Source organism: Zootoca vivipara, chromosome 6 (genome assembly GCF_965207765.1).
Source record: "Zootoca vivipara chromosome 6, rZooViv2.hap1.1, whole genome shotgun sequence".
Classification (NCBI taxonomy): Eukaryota; Metazoa; Chordata; class Lepidosauria; order Squamata; family Lacertidae; genus Zootoca; species Zootoca vivipara.
In genome coordinates, this window is record NC_142589.1 from 38,162,988 (window position 1) to 38,180,430 (window position 17,443).

Genomic DNA, 17,443 nt, shown 5'->3' on the forward strand with positions numbered 1-17,443 from the left:
TGGATCGTCAAAATGTAAGCAATCTGTCCTCTCTTTTGCGGCTTTGATATACTGAAAAATCCATGGCTTGGAGGAGACTCTGCAGCTGAGCTGTTGTATTTAAAACATTCTAATATGCTGTTTATAAAACAGAAATTACATTGGGCCAGTGTCAAAAAAAACCCAACTGAACACTGTTGTGGCAATGCAGGTAACAAGCTTTATATCTGCAGCATCCTTCTTTCCAGGAAAGTGTTGGGACAGCCAAAAATCAAACAGCCCTTCAGCAAACTACGGTAGGTCCTGAATTTCTACAGATAGAGGATAACAAAGTAGAGACAAAAACTGCAATGTCAGATTTCTTTAAAATATTCTCATTTCAAAACAAGGGCCCCAATGAATTAGAAGAACTAAGCCAGGGTAAAGATATTTTGTTTCATTTAAAAAATGATACTCATCAAGCTAGTTTTAAACATTTAGGAAAAATATTCATGTAGATATAGACACACTTCTGTGGCCTGTCTCCAAAAGGTACACCTCCTTCAAAAGTCAGAACAGGAAGATTTGTCAGACAAAAGTAGTTTGTAACTGTTTCAAAAGTGAGTGTTTTTAGCTTTCAAACTGTGAACATATGAACATTCTTCACCCCAAAGACGAAACCTCTGGCTGTTGCCACATAGCTTTTTCCATTTTTCCATTTCTTCATTGCCTCTTAAAATAATCTAGGCCTAATCATTCTAAAGGCTTATGTAGGGGCTGAAAGAACCCCATAAAATCTAAAAGGTCAGAAGTTGTCTTCCCAAGACCATCTGATATTAATCAGCTGCTCAAAATCATGGCAAACCCCACGTCTGTTCAAAGTCATCTCCTCTTAGTAAACGGGTAAAGTTGGTTTCTTGGACCAAGAGCAGCTTTGTACATAGCTGACTTATGTGTCTTCAGCTGCAAAAATGAGTCCTAGCTGGCAGTTCAGCTCCATTCACACAGATGTTTTATAAAAATGGATTTAGCAAAAGAACTGCCACCAGCTTGCCCTTCATCTGCCTTCCCGCAGACTGCCCCAGGTTCCTCCACTCACTGATGTCACTTCATCCTGCTCCCTTGTAACCCTGCCTCTATGTTAAAGAAGGAAACAGAGTTGTAGCAACAGCCTGACTCTTGTGATCCTCAGGCTGACGAAAAGTGATCAGGTGATGGCTCAAATAAAAGCCTGCCCTAAGGCATTGCAGTCTTCTTTAACCTTTAGCAGTTATTTCTGCCGTTTCTACAGGGGCACACAAGTGTGCTAGGAAAATCACTAAAGACTCTGAGTCCGGGCTGCCCACTGTGACTCAATCTAAGCACTTCCTCCAGTCTTGTCTCCTTTCAAGAAGCTTCCACTGTCAGTGGGTTTATATGCTGAATCTCTTACCCTCCAACATTTCTCTTATGAAAATAGGGACGGCCTAAGGAACAGAGGACACAAAATAAAAATTCTTCCTTCCAGCAGCACCTTAGAGACCAACTAAGTTTGTCATTGGTATGAGCTTTCATGTGCATGCACACCTCTTGTGTGCATGCACATGAAAGCTCATACCAATGACAAACTTAGTTGGTCTCTAAGGTGCTGCTGGAAGGAATTTTTTTATTTTGTTTCAACTATGTCAGACCAACACAGCTACCTACCTGTAAGGAAAAGAGGGTCATTCTGGGATCAAATCAGGAACTGTGATGGCTTTTGTAAATCTAGAACTGCCCCTGGAAAATAGGGACACTTGGAGGGTCTGGTGCATTTGGTGTGACTGGGTCATTCAATTACTCTTCATGCTGCAGAATTATCAGCCCTTGAAGGTAGCATTCCTAGCACAGGATCTCACATATAGGCACCAGGGGAGAGGTCTATACTCCCTCACTTTTTTACGGAGGTAAAAGTACCTCCCATTTTAATTTGGGTGGGAGGGGAGCACATCTCACTAACTGGGGGTGCCTGCAACAGCAAATTTTAAGATGGAGAAGAAAGCAGCACCCCAAATCCAAGCCCTGTTCCTGGCACTTAAAAATGAGCTATTGGAAACGGTACCTGGTGAAATAATTCCAGCAGCCTCTCTTGCCACCCCCATCAGGAAAAACACAAAACTAAAACACACAGAAAGGCAGAAGCTAGAAGCCTGATTCTGAGGAACACAGCCCAAACCACAGTAATCAATACCTCCAGCACAAAAAGCAATATTTTTAGAGCAACTGTGCCAAAAGAAATGGGCGAGCAGGGGGTAGCCCAGCTCTGGTTACTATGAGAATAAACTAGTAAATCTTGTGACAGTTGTAAACTTGCTCAGTCAGTTAAACAGAGAGCAACCTTAATAAACATCTTGTGGGGTGGGTGGAGGAAGGACATGACAGCAAGGAGGGTGGGGAGTTGCGTTATTTTCATTGGGCATTTTCTGCCTGAAATTGCACATTAGCTTTTCTTCAATTTAGTTCAATGATTGATGGCTGCCAATTGGGATCAATATAGCCAAAACTAAGCTTGGTATGTGGGGACCCAGGTGGCGCTGTGGTTAAACCACTGAGCCTAGGGCTTGCTGATCAGAAGGTCGGCGGTTCGAATCCCTGTGACGGGGTGAGCTCCCGTTGCTTGGTCCCAGCTCCTGCCAACCTAGCAGTTCGAAAGCACATCAAAATGCAAGTAGATAAATAGGAACCGCTACAGCGGGAAGGTAAACGGCGTTTCCATGTGCTGCTCTGGTTTGCCAGAAGCGGCTTTGTCATGCTGGCCACATGACCTGGAAGCTATACACCTGCTCCCTCGGCCAATAATGTGAGATGAGCGTGCAACCCCAGAGTCGGTCACGACTGGTCCTAATGGTCAGGGGTCCCTTTACCTTTACCTTTAAGCTTGGTATAAGTGTATGGAAGCAGTCCTACACTTTGTTACTCAATCTGCCACATGTCTATCAGCCATACAGGACAGGATTTAAAAAGCAAGTCCTGCTGCATCATAAAGGTTAACATGGCTGTTCCTTTGGAATGAAAGAACACGGGGATTCTGTACTGTACTGAAAAGTCTTATAGGTCTGAGAATCAGGCTTCGTGCTGTCAGATTTGCCATCATCCCTTTAAGTACATTCTTTTTGCATATATCCTCCTTTCTGCCAGTCAACAGGATAGAGCTGTTCCAAGCTAGAGATCATTTAGAGTCTGATGAAAGAGCAAACTAGGCCCCCTTTACACAATAGGGCAGCAGCAGACCATTAAAATCATGGCAGGGGGCCCATTTGGTTAGAGCCCAATCCAGCCATCCCTCCACATCAAGAGAAACAGTCAGAATAACTATTTTTTATTTATTGCTTTTATTTATGTATTGGATTTAAAATTGTTCTGTGAACTGGATCGCTACCATTTCTTTTGTTCTCCTGCAAGCTCATTTTCAGGGGTCGAGTGAGATTTCCAAAACATTTCTTGTTTCAACAACTATTTTCCATACCAAAACTGGTCACAGAAAGTAAATGCTACTACTATACTCAGCCATCACCACCCCCCTTATCTTGTGTGAGCATCAGAAAGACAAGTTTGTTGGCTGGAAGATAAAAGCATGGGCCCTAAAGAGGAGAGTCAACAGCAGCCTTACCAACTGAGTAAGGCAGGCAAATTTTGTTCTGAAGTGGAGTATAACAGAACACTGGCACTGTTTATACTGAGTCAGATCATTGGCATGTCTAGCCCAGTGTTGTCTAATCTAACTGCAGCAGCTCTCCAAGGTCTTATGCAGGCATCCCCAAACTTCAGCCCTCCAGATGTTTTGGACTACAATTCCCATCATCCCTGACCACTGGTCCTGTTAGCTAGGGATCATGGGCGTTGTAGGCCAAAACATCTGGAGGGCCACAGTTTGGGGATGCCTGGTCTTATGTAACCCTGGGATCCTCCAGCAGCAATGGCTAGGGATGGAATCCAGGACTGTGCACCTGAAAAAAGTGTGCTTCGATCACACGGGTGCACCCATACATTATTTAATGCAGGGAGTACCCGTCACATGGTTTCTCAAGTGCTCCCAGCTTCTGCTTCTGCTTCTTTTGAAGTATTTTTATTAAAAAATTTCTTGATTTACAAAGTGCCGTGTTTCTCTCTCATATTTTTACATGTATCATTTTTGCAAATCAGTTTCATTTGTTGATACACTGGGAAGAAAGAGGGGGAACGAGGTGGATTGGGGGTGGGTGGGAGTGGGATCGGGTGGTGATGTTTCTATTTTACTTAATATATGTAGGGTTTTATGTCAGCGTTGCTTGTGCAGGTTCTCTTTTATTTGCTTGTGTTCTTTTGGTGGTGAGAGAGATTGGGGTTGGCCTAGGGTGTGGTTGTGCATTTGTCGTTAGCTGTGGTGGTCTTTGTTTTCATGTGTGAGTGGGGTGGGTGGGTGTTTTGGATCAGGTTAGCCGTACTGATTTGTATGCTATCAGTAGATTTTTGTCATTGTCTTGTTGGGCTGTGTGTGTGATGAAGGGGAGCCATACCGGGGTGAAGGCGTCCTCTTCTATTCTCCCAGCTTCTTTTTCAGTGCTAGAAGCTTCTACTTCACAAGGCACATCTACAACAATTAGATTGGTCTAACCCTGCACAAACTTGACTGGTGAATTGTGAGACGTGATAAACAGCAATTAGGTTTTACTGTTCTATTTTAGGTACACTCAAGGGTATATAGGCAGACCCAGTAGAACTTTCTACTTTTTCTCTTTAAGCAGCATGAAAACCCACACACACACACACACACACACACACACACACACACACACACACTCATAGTACAAGCTACTTGTGTAGTTTCAAAAGTGGTTTGCTACATGGCAAGGGATGCCTGCTCTTCAAGAATATCTTGCTTCAAGTACCGTAGCTCAGTGGTACAGCACCTGCCTTGCATTCAGTAGGTCACATGTTCAATCCACGGAATCCGCAGGTAGGGTTAGGAAGAATTCCTGTCTGCAGAGCTGCTGCCAATACAGTGTAGACAACGCTGTTTACTGATCTAGATGGACCAATGGACTGGCTTGGTAGAAAGCAGCTTCCTACATTCCTAATGAATGGAAGAACCTCTGCTGTGTCAGACTTAAGGTCCACCTTGTCCAGCATCCTACTTCCTATGGCAGACAAACAGCAGCAACTGAGAAGATCACAATCTGGGCATGAAGGCAATGGCCTTCTTTCATGTTGTTGACGAGCCACTGATTCAGAGGTATGTCATCTCTGAACCTGGAGGCTCCATATGGGCTATCAAGGGTTTTATTCTCCTTCGTGGATTTGGTCAAATCCCCTCTTACAGTTATCCAGATTGGTTGGTATCCCCGCATCATGTAGCAATAAATGTCATGGGTTAGTAAGTGTTTTCTATGGAAAGAGGGCTTTCTATTTACAGGGCGTTTTTGTTATGGGGAAGTGGGGAAGGTGCAGCGTTTTAAATGGTGCTCTCCCCCCACCCCATAGAGTCTACTCTCTCTTCTCAGCACTCTACCACTCCATTCTGCTACATGCTTAGACCAGGCCATAGAAGACTTCAAGCAAGAAGCAGGGCCTTTCCCACTACAGCCCCAACGCCCAGAGGCACTACGCCTGTGTACATCACTTTTAAGTTTTTAGGGGGAAATGCAAAGCATCCTTTTTAAATTTTTGTTTTAAAATTAATGCTGCTGCATTAATTCTGCAGCTGTTGTTTTGTTTTGTTTTAATTACCACATTTTGCCATTTTTTATCAGTTGTCTAATATGCCTTCACCTAACTAACTAACTAACTAACTAACTAAAAGCAGGAAAAGAAAATGAAAAACCTACATGCTCCTTTTGCAAACTGTCTCAGCGGCACATTTGTGGTGGTATCTTTTTGTAGCTGGAGAGAGGGCCATGCCTAGCATCATCCTACAGATAAAGAGACTTTCCAGTGTATGTACCATCAGCATGCACAGACAAATAAGTACATGCCTATTGGATCCACAAAGCAAAGAAGTAGAAGCTTAGAAGAAAAATCCCCACCATAGATATAGTCGGTGAGGACACAGTGCTAATTAGCTGTCATTTGGGTAAAGGCTATCAAGTTGATCATATATCAGAATTTTCCAGCAAAAGCAGATTTTGTCATTTCTTGCCTACTATACAGTGGTTAGTGTTAACATGTAACCCAAACCTTCATGTGGGCAAATAAACTTATTTCCTCTCTTTTCGGCTCCATTCCAAACCCCTGCTTTTAATATATGATATACAAACAACCCACAGCCCTGCTTTTAATATAAGCATGAGCCAGGAGGGTCCCGAGAGGACATTCCTTGGGTCAATATTTTGCCATTTATCATTCATGCTTAAATCTATGTAGAAAGCTGAGCAGCTTGCAAGATTTGTGAGAATGTGTACATTTCTTGGAGGGGGGGTGGTAGTGGAAAAAGTTTTTTTTTCTGAATGAAATTAAGCATATCCTCATAAATAAAATGTGCCTGACTCAGTTCCTATTATAAACTGAAACCACTGATAAATATAAACCGTTCCATGAAACACCTGCAACACAAAGTCTAACAGATTTATCATGGCAGAAGCATCCATGAACTAGATGTGGGCAAACAAGGAACACACACAATACCCTCTACAAACACATTGTAGAAAGGAGAGAGCGGAGACAGATGGCAGAACTTTGGATGAGTTGGAGAAGGGCAAGTTAGAAATAGTATAAACAAACTTGACATTGAATAATCAGGGGTCAAAATAACAATACATGATAGAAACTCTTCTGTGATTGGAATGCAACATTAAGGGATCCTTTATTCAGATATCCCCACCAACCCCACTCAACCCTCGGCTCATCCACAGGAGTAATTCCTCAGCAACAGCAGCAGTACATTTAACAAAAGGAACACATACGATTAGGATAAAAACTTTTATTCACTCACAGCCTTTATCTGGTAGCCTGTATTTATGAGACACTGCAAGATCCTAGTTTTAGTGATAATAGGTCCCCCTCCGCTGTATATTAGCTGGGGCTGTTCACAAACACAAAAAGTGCTCCTAAATTTGGCATGAAGAAAACACAAATGAAACACATCTAAATACACTTCCTGATGTGGCTTTCCAAGATTTTTTTCTTTTCTTCAGGAAGAGAAAGGTGGTCTATAGTGGCAAGTCGCAGTGAACAGTAACCGTGGATACATCAGCAGCAAGGAGCTGCTTTGTTACTGCTGTTGTTTATGTGCTCTTTTATTGTGTTTTGACAATGTTCTTAATTATTTTCCCACTCTAAGTTTTGTTTGAAGGGAAAGTGGGATTTAATTATTTTTAGAATAGTGTTAACCCTAATAAAATCAAATAAGGAAGATCAGAAGTTTGCTAATTTCCAGCAGAGGAGGATGCTTTTTACCTGAGCCGCTATAAGAGGATGAGGAAGGTGTCCGTCTTGAAAAACTTTTCACCGCAAGACTCTGGCCTCGCTGCTTTCGCCGCCAAGCTGTCCGGCACTTGGAATCTATGCTCTGCTTGATCCGGTACCAGTCAGACTCTGTGATTCCAAACTTATAGAAAAGGTGACCTGCAAAGCAGAGAAAATGCACAATGCCAAAATCCATATTCTACAGTTTGTGGGCTTCAATTAATGGGCAGTAGATTTAGAAGCATGTGATGGCTACCTAAGCCAACTTCTGCCACTTCCATTTTGTACATATATGGATCATACCTGCATACCCAGCACAAAGGCACTCAGAGCTCATATGAAAACAAACTTATGTTTTATAAGTTTAGAATCTTCTTCCAAAGAATTATGGGAAATGCAGTTTGGTTAGGGTACTGAGAATTCTATGTACGAAATGCCAAGTATCCCTCACTAAACTACAGTTCTCTGGAATGTTTGATAAACCAGTTTAAGCATGATGATGCCTACAGCCAGTTTCCCTCAACAGCAGGATGCCTTAGACGAGCACCAGGCCTGTCAGAACTGCACACACTGTCTCTTTTTCAAAATTTCCAGGGAAGGAAATTTCACAACTCTTCTGGGCAACTTCATAGCTCAGTGACAGAACATTTGTTTTGCATATATAATGTCCCAGGCTCTAGTCCAGTTAAAGGAGACCCTGGAGAGAAAATGCAAATCAGAGCATGGGCTAGATGGGCCAGACTGAGGATGAGGGAGCTTCTGACAGCTTTGCAAGGCCCTGTACCCAAACACTGCCCCACACAAAATACTCCCGCAGTTTACCTGGTGCACATAAAGCAGCTACCACTTGTGGCACACATGACATTTCCTCCACTGCAGCTGCCTCCACATGGCAGAAGAAAGGATTCTCTCCATGTCCCTGGAAACTGGTCACCCATCCCATCCTAGCCCAGTATAAAGAGAAATAGATTGCCCTCACTAGGCAACAGTTGCAGAACTGATAAATGCAAGGAAGTGCTCCTTGTTTTCAAAAGCAGGTCTTACATCCTGATACCAGCTGAGGGGGCCTTAGCAACTGAGAGGAAGGAGGAAGGAACAGCAACACTAGGCAGTGCTTGCCTCAGCTATGACTACAGTCAGCCTTTGTTTAAACTATTGTAAGCCCTGGTGGAGCTAAGTCTGAAAAGAGAGTGACCACAGCAAATGTGGAAGGAACCCATGGCTTCCAAGAGAGTACCATCAAAAATAAATAAATGGAAAACTAATGCATTAGACACAGTCAGCATTTCAGAAGTTCCCAGTTAAAACCCATCTTGCTATTTTAATTAAAGCATCATGTCACAGTACCCACAACAAGCGGGCCATTTTTTTGCTAGAAATTACAGCAGGGCATATCTCAGCTACATGTGGCAGAGCTACACATTGGAATGGCCAGGATCACACCAGGAACTGAGGGGCCGAGAATAGGATTCCACCATCAAACCATACATAGGGAATGCAAAGCATATTTTAAAATATACTTCTGTATTTCTTTCTGCCAGAGAACTACCGGGATGCAGTTTCTGCTGCAGATTTAGACATCAGAAGAGGTTGGAATGAGACTCTCAGGGCAACAGGGAGAGTGGTGAGCTTCCTCCCTTCAGGAAAGGACTGCATATGCTCAGTAGAGCATATCCTTTATACGCAGATGGCAAGGCCAGCATCAGGGATCAGCAGAAGGTCTCTGGTTCAAAGCCCAGCAAGACTTCAGTTGGAAGGATTAGGCAGCAGGCAATGGGAGGAATCTCTCTCTCTCTCTCTGAGCCCCACTGCTGCCAGTCAGAGTAAACAATAATGGACCAGAGAGATGACTATTCTGATCTGGCATAATATTCCTACATAGCACTTTGGTAACCCTTTCCAAAGGTTAGAAAATGCTGACAGATCCAGGCCTCATGCCCACATTGAGCATACTGTCCATGTGAATGAAATATAAAATGCTCCCTGTGCTGGTCAAGAACCGTAACAATCAATCAATCAATCAATTAAAATGCTCCCTTGAACAATACAACAATAGTACCTATTAATGCTATTCTGCAATAAGGCAAGTGATAGAAGTTTCTAACATTATGCATGACATGGAGAAAGTAGATAGAGGTAGGTAACTCATAGATATCCAATGAAGCTGAATATTGGAAGATTCGGGGTGGATAACATAAAGGAGGCAGTGATGGTCACCAACTCAAATGGCTTTATGGGAGGATTGGACAAATTTGTGGAGGATAAGGCTATCAGCGGCTACTAGCCACAATGGCCATGCTCTGTCCTCCACAGTTGGAGGCAGTAATGCTTCTGAAGACCACTTGCTGGGAACCACAGGAGGGGAGAGTGCTATTGCACTCAGGTTCTGCTTGAGCGTTTCCCACAGGCATCTGGTTGGCCACTGTGAGAACAGGATGCTGGACTAGATGTGCCATTGGCCTGATCCTGCAGGGCCTTTCTCGTGTGTGTGTTTTTACACTCAGAATCCTTCCAGAAGCAGCAGTTGGTCAGGCTCAACAGCTGTTACACAGAAAATTACGGTAAGAAGGAACATAGAAGGCAAAAACAAATTCTTATATTAAAGTAATAACATTTGACAATAGAATTCAGAGAGCAGTAGATAGTAATAATAAAAAACAAAGAGAGGCATAAACACGGCTGATGCTGGTCCTTTGCCTGGAGGCTTCAATTCTTCCGTGCTGGTCATGCATCACTCTCATATTGAAATCATTTTGAAGAGAGTAATTGTTAGTGCATTGCAAGTATTTGTTGCCTAGTTTATACCAAAACTGGTGTGTGGGGTGTGTGCGCGTGCACATAATTTTCTTTCAAGGAATCTGAACAACATAGCCATCTAAAACTCATGAACCTATGCCTCATGACATTGTTGACTTTATCAAGACTAGGGAGGGACCTTCTCATCTGCTGTCTAAAAGCAGGTTCATGCAATTATTTGACATTCACAGCAATGCTTCTTCTACATGATGCCATAAGTTCAAAGCAGTGGGCATTGTGTCAAAATGGATTACAATACCTGTGTAATCCCCCCCCCGAGTCATAGTGGAATATGATAGAGAACATAACAGTACAATCTTAATCAGAAGGATGTCGACTCAAAGGTAAGCTCCACCAGGGATTTCTTGGTATGTGCTTAAGTATTTGAAGGCACATATTGGCCACATTTGGTGGTCTTGCAGACTTGTGTACAAATTTTGGGAAGAAGTGTAGCATCAGCCCAAGTATAAGGGCAAAGAGAAAGAACCAGAAGTTTCAGCAAAACCAGAGAGAGATTCCAGATGCATATAGGATCACTGAACCAAGGTGAACAGAAGGAATGTCCAATAGCAGAAGACAGAAAAGGAAAACCTTCAACAACCAATGAATATTATGTTTGGCAGTTTCAAAATGGGATTTAGGTGGCAGGTGGGAGGGAAAGCTCGTAAATTATCTGAGGAATCCTGTTTCCACCCATCATTCTGAAGGATGAAAGTGTTCTCAAGCACTTATATAACTTTTATTATGTACCCAACCTGACCAAAGCTACGCTGCTCTTCACTGACAAGGGGCACTTGGTGGTTCTATGGATATGGGTAATTAATCCAAACCCTCCTTCTGTCCAATTCTACCCAAATTTCCTTTCTGGGGGGAAGTAATCATCGGAATATGTGTGTGCAAACTCTTGTGCAAGCTAAGCAGAGAGGGAGAAAAACCACAGACTGTATGTGAATACACAGCTGTGTGAATACACTGCATTACTTTCAATGGAATGTACATATCAGTGTGCATTCCCATCCCTAAGTGCAACTGGATGAATACGGACAAAGCCTAAAGTGAAATATGAAACTAGCAAAACTTATTTACTTTGTTTGAACCTGAAGCTGGCACTTTTAAAGACAATCTGTGCACAGACACTTGCAGAGTGAACTTTGCTTTTCACCCCTTCTCAAATGGAACATGTGGTTGCACATAAAGGTGAAACAGCCAAACTAACTGATAGTCATAGGATAACCAGTAATGTTGTGTTTGCGCGCAGGGCCGGCCCACCCATGAGGCAAGGTGGGGTCATCATCTCAGGCAGTAGTATCCACAGGGGCAGCAGATCTGGCCTCTAAGGAATGCATTGCCCACTGCTGCTGCTGCAGCCATGGTGGGAGCGACGGCTGCAGCATCCTCCTTGGAGGTCAGATCTGCCTCCTCCTCAGCAGCCCCCACCCAAATGCCGCCTCCAGAACAGCCTCTTGGCAAGTAGGAGGCACTACTGCTCTCCTCCCATCCCTAAGAAAAAAATGGTGGGGGCTGCCTTCTGGGGTCTAATGGGCACTGCACCCATCCAATGTGATTCATCATCATCATCATCATCATCATCATTTATTATTTATACCCCGCCCATCGGGCTGGGTTCCCCCAGCCACTCTGGGTGGCTTCCAACAAAATATTAAAATACAGAAATCCATCAAACATTAAAAGCTTCCCTAAACAGGTCTGCCTTGAGATGCCTTCTAAAGATCTGGTAATTGTTGTTCTCTTTGACCTCTGGTGGGAGGGCATTCCACAGGGTGGGTGCCACTACCGAGAAGGCCCTCTGCCTGGTTCCCTGTAACTTGGCTTCTTGCAGCGAGGGAACCGCCAGAAGGCCCTTGGCGCTGGATCTCAGTGTCTGAGCAGAACGATGGGTGTGGAGACGCTCCTTCAGGTATACTGGACCGAGGCCATTTAGGGCTCAAAGCAGCCCCTGCCCCCGAATGCCCTTTGATTTCCACTTCAGCTATTGAGTAAGATTAATTTGATCTCTCCACCACCACCCCATTTCTGATGTAGATCTTCACCCCTTCTTCCCTGGTGGGGTGGGGATGCACCTCAGGTGCCAAAATTTCTTGTGCCGTGTTTGTGTGTGTTTATCATTCCCTATCAAATCTGTCTCCCACAGCTTGATTTTCTTTTGGAAAAAAATTGCAGGAGATCCTACCATGTATTTCTCGCTGTCTCATCTAGTTGCACTCTATGGTATTCTCAACTAAGATAAAACACCTTTTCAAAACAAAACAAGTACCTCAACAAACCTATCACTAATGTGTCAGCAACTTGCACATTGTTAAGTCTATGACTTCCCAGTCTGTAGCAATAAATTAGTAAACAATGTTTATATTTTTAAATGAAACGTGATTCAATTTTGACATCTCAGAATTTGTAGATGGAAAAAACTGAGGAAGATATTTCCACCCCCCACTAATTTGTGTGTGCTCTCACTCCCCCCACCCCCATAAATATATCTCTTTAAAATGCAAAAGCCTTCTTGAGACATCCTGTTACATAAGCTCTTTTCCACAGCATCACAGAATTCCAGCTGGATGGCAAAAGCCACCCTATGTGCCGCCAAGAAAAACTAACTTAGGAATCAACAACACAAATTTTTCCCCGTCCAAATGAGCTTGCGGCCTTGGAAAGCCCTGGCGTGACAGAAAACCAATGGATACGTAAAATTATTTACATTTTGCCAACAATGGTACCAGCAGCTCCAACTCTTGATGGTTTAACTCTTCCAGGGCGACAAAGAGTATGTGTCTGAAAAGAATGGGCAATGCAACTTTCTGGAATTCAATTTACGAGTGTTCATGAACTCATCACTTTCCTTGAATCACGTAATGCATTTTCCAGATGAGCTGTACATTAATTCTCACGCAAGGCAACAGCTCGCATTCAGCGGCGAGACTGTTTTTCCTCTCCCAATGACAACAGGGATTAAGTGATTCCAGGGATGCCTTCTGACTTCTAAATCCTATAAGAGAAAAATCACATGCCAGATGCTGCAGCCATAATGATCTGGCACAAACCAGGATGCAAAGAAATTCATCCACCACTCTTTTCCCACCTGCTTTTTCATCCACAGAGGAAGGTAAGAATTGCAATAAGAAGAGCCCCATCCTGTCAGGTACACAATATCTCAGTCCCTGTCCTTCTGCTGCAACAGAAGGCAAGACAGGAAGAAGCAGGAGGATCACAAAGTCTATGAAGGACCTAGCACTACTTGCTATAAATCATATGCTCCTGCCTCTCCAAGGGAAGAAATAGCTACAGTTCTGAACCAATGATCAACCGCATAGTGTCTTTTAAGATATCACTATGCCTACACTGCCAAGGACATTTCACCACTTGGCAGTACGAGCATTCATTGTAAATTAAAAGGCAGAGAGTCAGTGGCTGGATAAAGTTTTGAATATAGCAAAAACAACTGAAAAAATAGTAGGTTTCCAAAGCTTGAAAGGAACATACTGTTGTACTGTATGTTAGCAAACAGCACCATTTTAAAAAAAAAGATGCACAGCATACATCACTGGGAAGATTGAGAAGGGATGAGAATCCCAGCAAATGCAGAGAAAAGGTTGTGCAAACAGTAAAAAAAAAGATGGGCTAATAAGCCACTAATAAGAGACTCAAAATTACACAGACACCCCTCTGAACACATCCACATGCTGTAGGTGCTTTACCATCAAAGCAGTTTTCACAGAACTGCAGAGATATGAGAGGGTGATGAACAGATCCAGGCAAGCATAACAATGCTGTTATGGCTTCCTAGATTTTGGTCAGGTTCTGTATTAATGGGGCTCAATCCCTTAAGAAGATCTCCAGCACAAGGATCACTGAAATGAATAGGAGTTGGGTAAGAGTTTTTCTTCCTCTCTTAAAATACTAGAACTCAGGGTCATCCAATGAAGCTTACTGAAAGGACACACAAAATGCTGTATATAGCATACACTTAATTTATCCGAGTGCCACATTTAGACAATTTCATGGAAGTTGAATGGTCTATTCATGGCTCTTAGCTGTGATGGTTAAATGGACCCTTCCTTTAAAAAAAAAACATGTTTAAGACCACTTCTTTCCATTTCTTGTTTTTCTAGGAACTAAGTGGCTTCTTGCTATAATATTCTGCATGATGTAGTGCAACAATATTCTGTTTGTGACCAACAACCAAGAAGACTGCTAGTAGGAAATAACTAGAGAGTTAAATTCATTTATTTTGCATTCTTGAATGATGGACAGCCTGTGGTAAATGTGCTGGGGGAGGCAAGGGTACAATGCACCACTACCAGTTATTCATTTCCTTATATTGCTCCACTTGTTTCAAACTGCAACTAGCCAGTGACACCATATGGATGCAAGAACAGGGGGGCAAAATGGGAAGATGCCAGACAGCAACGTTTAATGAGTTTATATCAAGATGCCAGTCCATATGGTTTCCTTCAGAACTACAGTTGGAGAGAACATGCAGCGCGATCCTGAGCACGTTCACTCAAAAGCAAATCCCACTTGATTCCAAGGGGTTTTGGCATGCAGAGGGCTGCAGCCTTCATCATTTGCATCTATCTTTTCCCCTCGCCTTGAAATGTGTGACTGCCTCCCTCCATATGGCAGGACTGAACTGATTTACAAAGAGCTGTTTGAAATTGAAGCCAGGTTCTGGCAGCTTCAAAAAAGAGGAGAAAGTGTTTGCAGAGAAGCACCACAGCAGCAATCCAGGCTCCTACTTCAGGGCAGTTGGCTGTACAGATGTTGGAGGCGGGAGTTTGGATGCTTCAGTTCTGGACATATGGACCAGCTGACTCCTGCAAAACTTGGAGACTTCCTCTTCTGAACACACCAAAGATGCTATTCACAAAACACTTGGGCTGTTTTATGCCTCATTATGACATTGCATATTTGAAAGAATTAAGTGCAAGAAAAGCAGAGTTCACAAATTTTGGCTGATCTTAGTGGCCAACAGCAATCTGTGGTCACCTAGACCTTGACCTTCATACACGAGGAGAAAACCTTGTCCAAAAATGCAGCAAAGAAACAGTGACACTTTCTTGCTACCATTGCTAACCCGAAGCTTAGAGCTGTGAGTTGTGGCACTGTTTTGTTCCTGGAATTGTGCTGTGTGGAGATGCAAAAAACAAGTCCCAGCTCCCTCTCCACCTCAGACCTCCAAGTACCAGGGAAGTTGGTGCCAATATAAACCCCAGGTTTCCAGGAAGGGGTAGGAATGTCCCCACAGTTCCAGCCAGTGCCTCTAAAACACAGCCAACTTCATAATAGAGAAATCTCTGCCCCTGCCCCCTTCCAAACCCCAAAGATGGGAGTAAACATAGGGCATGGCAAGCTTGCAAAAAGGTGGTGGAGCACTCACCATGGTAAGCAAAATTGTAGATCCCTCAGAATATGTATAGAGAATTGTAGAGAAAATGTATTATTTATTAAGTCTGCAATATTAGAAATGGTTCCACACAGATCCAGCAAACCTTGCTGAAGCTAACCCACTCTTGCTAGATTTAGAATGTCAATGAAAAAAATCACTATTAATTTTAAGTATGTTTTCAGCATTCATGTTTCTGGGCACTCAGGTATAATTTCATACACTCCTGTTCTTTAAAGAAAGTTGGGCAGGGACAGGAAGTGACCTTCAACAGCTCATCTGGTGTAAGCAATATAAAGATTTGTTCAACAAGTTGGTTAAGGATACTTAACGAGCATTTGAGTAAAACAAGATAGCAAGTTCAACATGAGAACAGCTTTCATTTTTGGTTCTGCAGATGGAATCCAAGTGTTCCGTGCAGTTTTATTAGTGGTAAGGCTCAGAAATGGCAGGCACGCCCATTTCCTCTGGCTCAGCTTGGCTTCTTATTACAGTTCATCAAGCAGAGGCTGTTGTGGTTGAGCCTCATCAGTTTCCAGATTTAACACCTGGCCCAGGGATGCTTAGTGGAAAGCAAGGGAGTAGAAACAACTCCCCAGGTTAATAGCAGAAATATGAACATTATGAGTTACAGCATGTGTACAAATAGATTTTTATTAATAGAACTTTGGTTGAGCAGAACATGCAACAAATTTTAGGACTTAATAGAAACTACTATCAAGTGCAGAGCAAAAAATGAGGCTGATACTTGGGTAATTGGAAATGAATCTAACTGAAACTGTGGTGCATTCAAGGGACTCTGACCTAAAAGCCCCTGTTTTGGGTGAAATGATGATGATGATGATGAAGATGATGATGATTATGATATGCCATCCATCTGACTAGATTACCCCAGCCATTCTGGGTGGCTTCCAACAAAACAATGAAGTATACAACTCACCATATATTTGCTATCTAAGTTTCGACTGACTGGCTTCTTATATTACAATGTATGCAAGTAGCCTGGACAGTGGGCAAATAAACAGATGGACAATTTCACAAGATGGGAGAGAACACTGAAGTGAATATTCTATCAAAAATCAAACAGGATTCAAATGTGTTCCCCATTAAATCCATTTGGGTGGTCTGCGACTTAGCAGAAAAGGAGTAGGGTACTTCATCACACAGGAGCAGCTCACACCGCTTCTGAGGAATACTCACTCCCAATCCACTTGACATTGTTTTCATATCTCTAGGACAGCTTGCCTATCTGTGAAAGCCTTATCTTTTCTATTGTCAGCTTTATACCATACAGTTCGAAGCTTTACAGTTCGATCCTCGAAGATTTTCCCTCTTCTTTTTTATGCTATCCTGATGCTATCCTGATGCTATCCTGAAGATCAACATTATAAGGAATAGTTCTATAGTACCTGCATACACCCTTAGATGAAGTTCATTCTGATTTAACAGGAAGAATGTAGAAGCTTATTTTCCTTGTTCTATTTTGATAGGGTTGCGTAATCTGAGTTTTAGGTTGCAGCAGTCTGTCTGGGCTACTTTAAACACTGATGGGTTCCAGATGAAACACACCCAATAGCAGATGAATTAAGCCGATAACAGGTTCAATATAGAGGGCCAGGCTGTTACACTCTGTTTGACATTATACAGATTATTATTAATAATAATAATTTTATAAAGATGCATTTTGAAATTTGCTATTTTTTTCCCTGGTGTGCTGACAATAGCTGTTCTGTGCTTCTGGTGTCCACTTCTGGAATTTTTCAGCACCTTTGCCAAAGGAGTTTAACTTTTTGTAAATGTCCCCTGGGGTGGGTGCCAAGCATGGTTATCATGCTCTTGGTGCCTCAAGTCATGCTCCCCATAACACCCCAACCTCTCCTTTAATATACCCTT

The 17,443-nt window shown here is 42.8% G+C and overlaps 1 protein-coding gene across 3 annotated transcripts in view; it reads right to left on the reverse strand.

Annotated features, from left to right (window-relative positions):
• Nucleotides 1-17,443, reverse strand: part of BANP (BTG3 associated nuclear protein) — a 151,936-nt gene that overhangs the window by 73,207 nt on the left and 61,286 nt on the right. For all 3 annotated transcript variants that reach the window (XM_035118178.3, XM_088670995.1, XM_035118181.3), the window contains exon 8: nt 7,348-7,515. In XM_035118178.3, the coding sequence (XP_034974069.1) occupies nt 7,348-7,515 (168 nt within the window). The remainder of the gene's footprint in view (nt 1-7,347; nt 7,516-17,443) is intronic.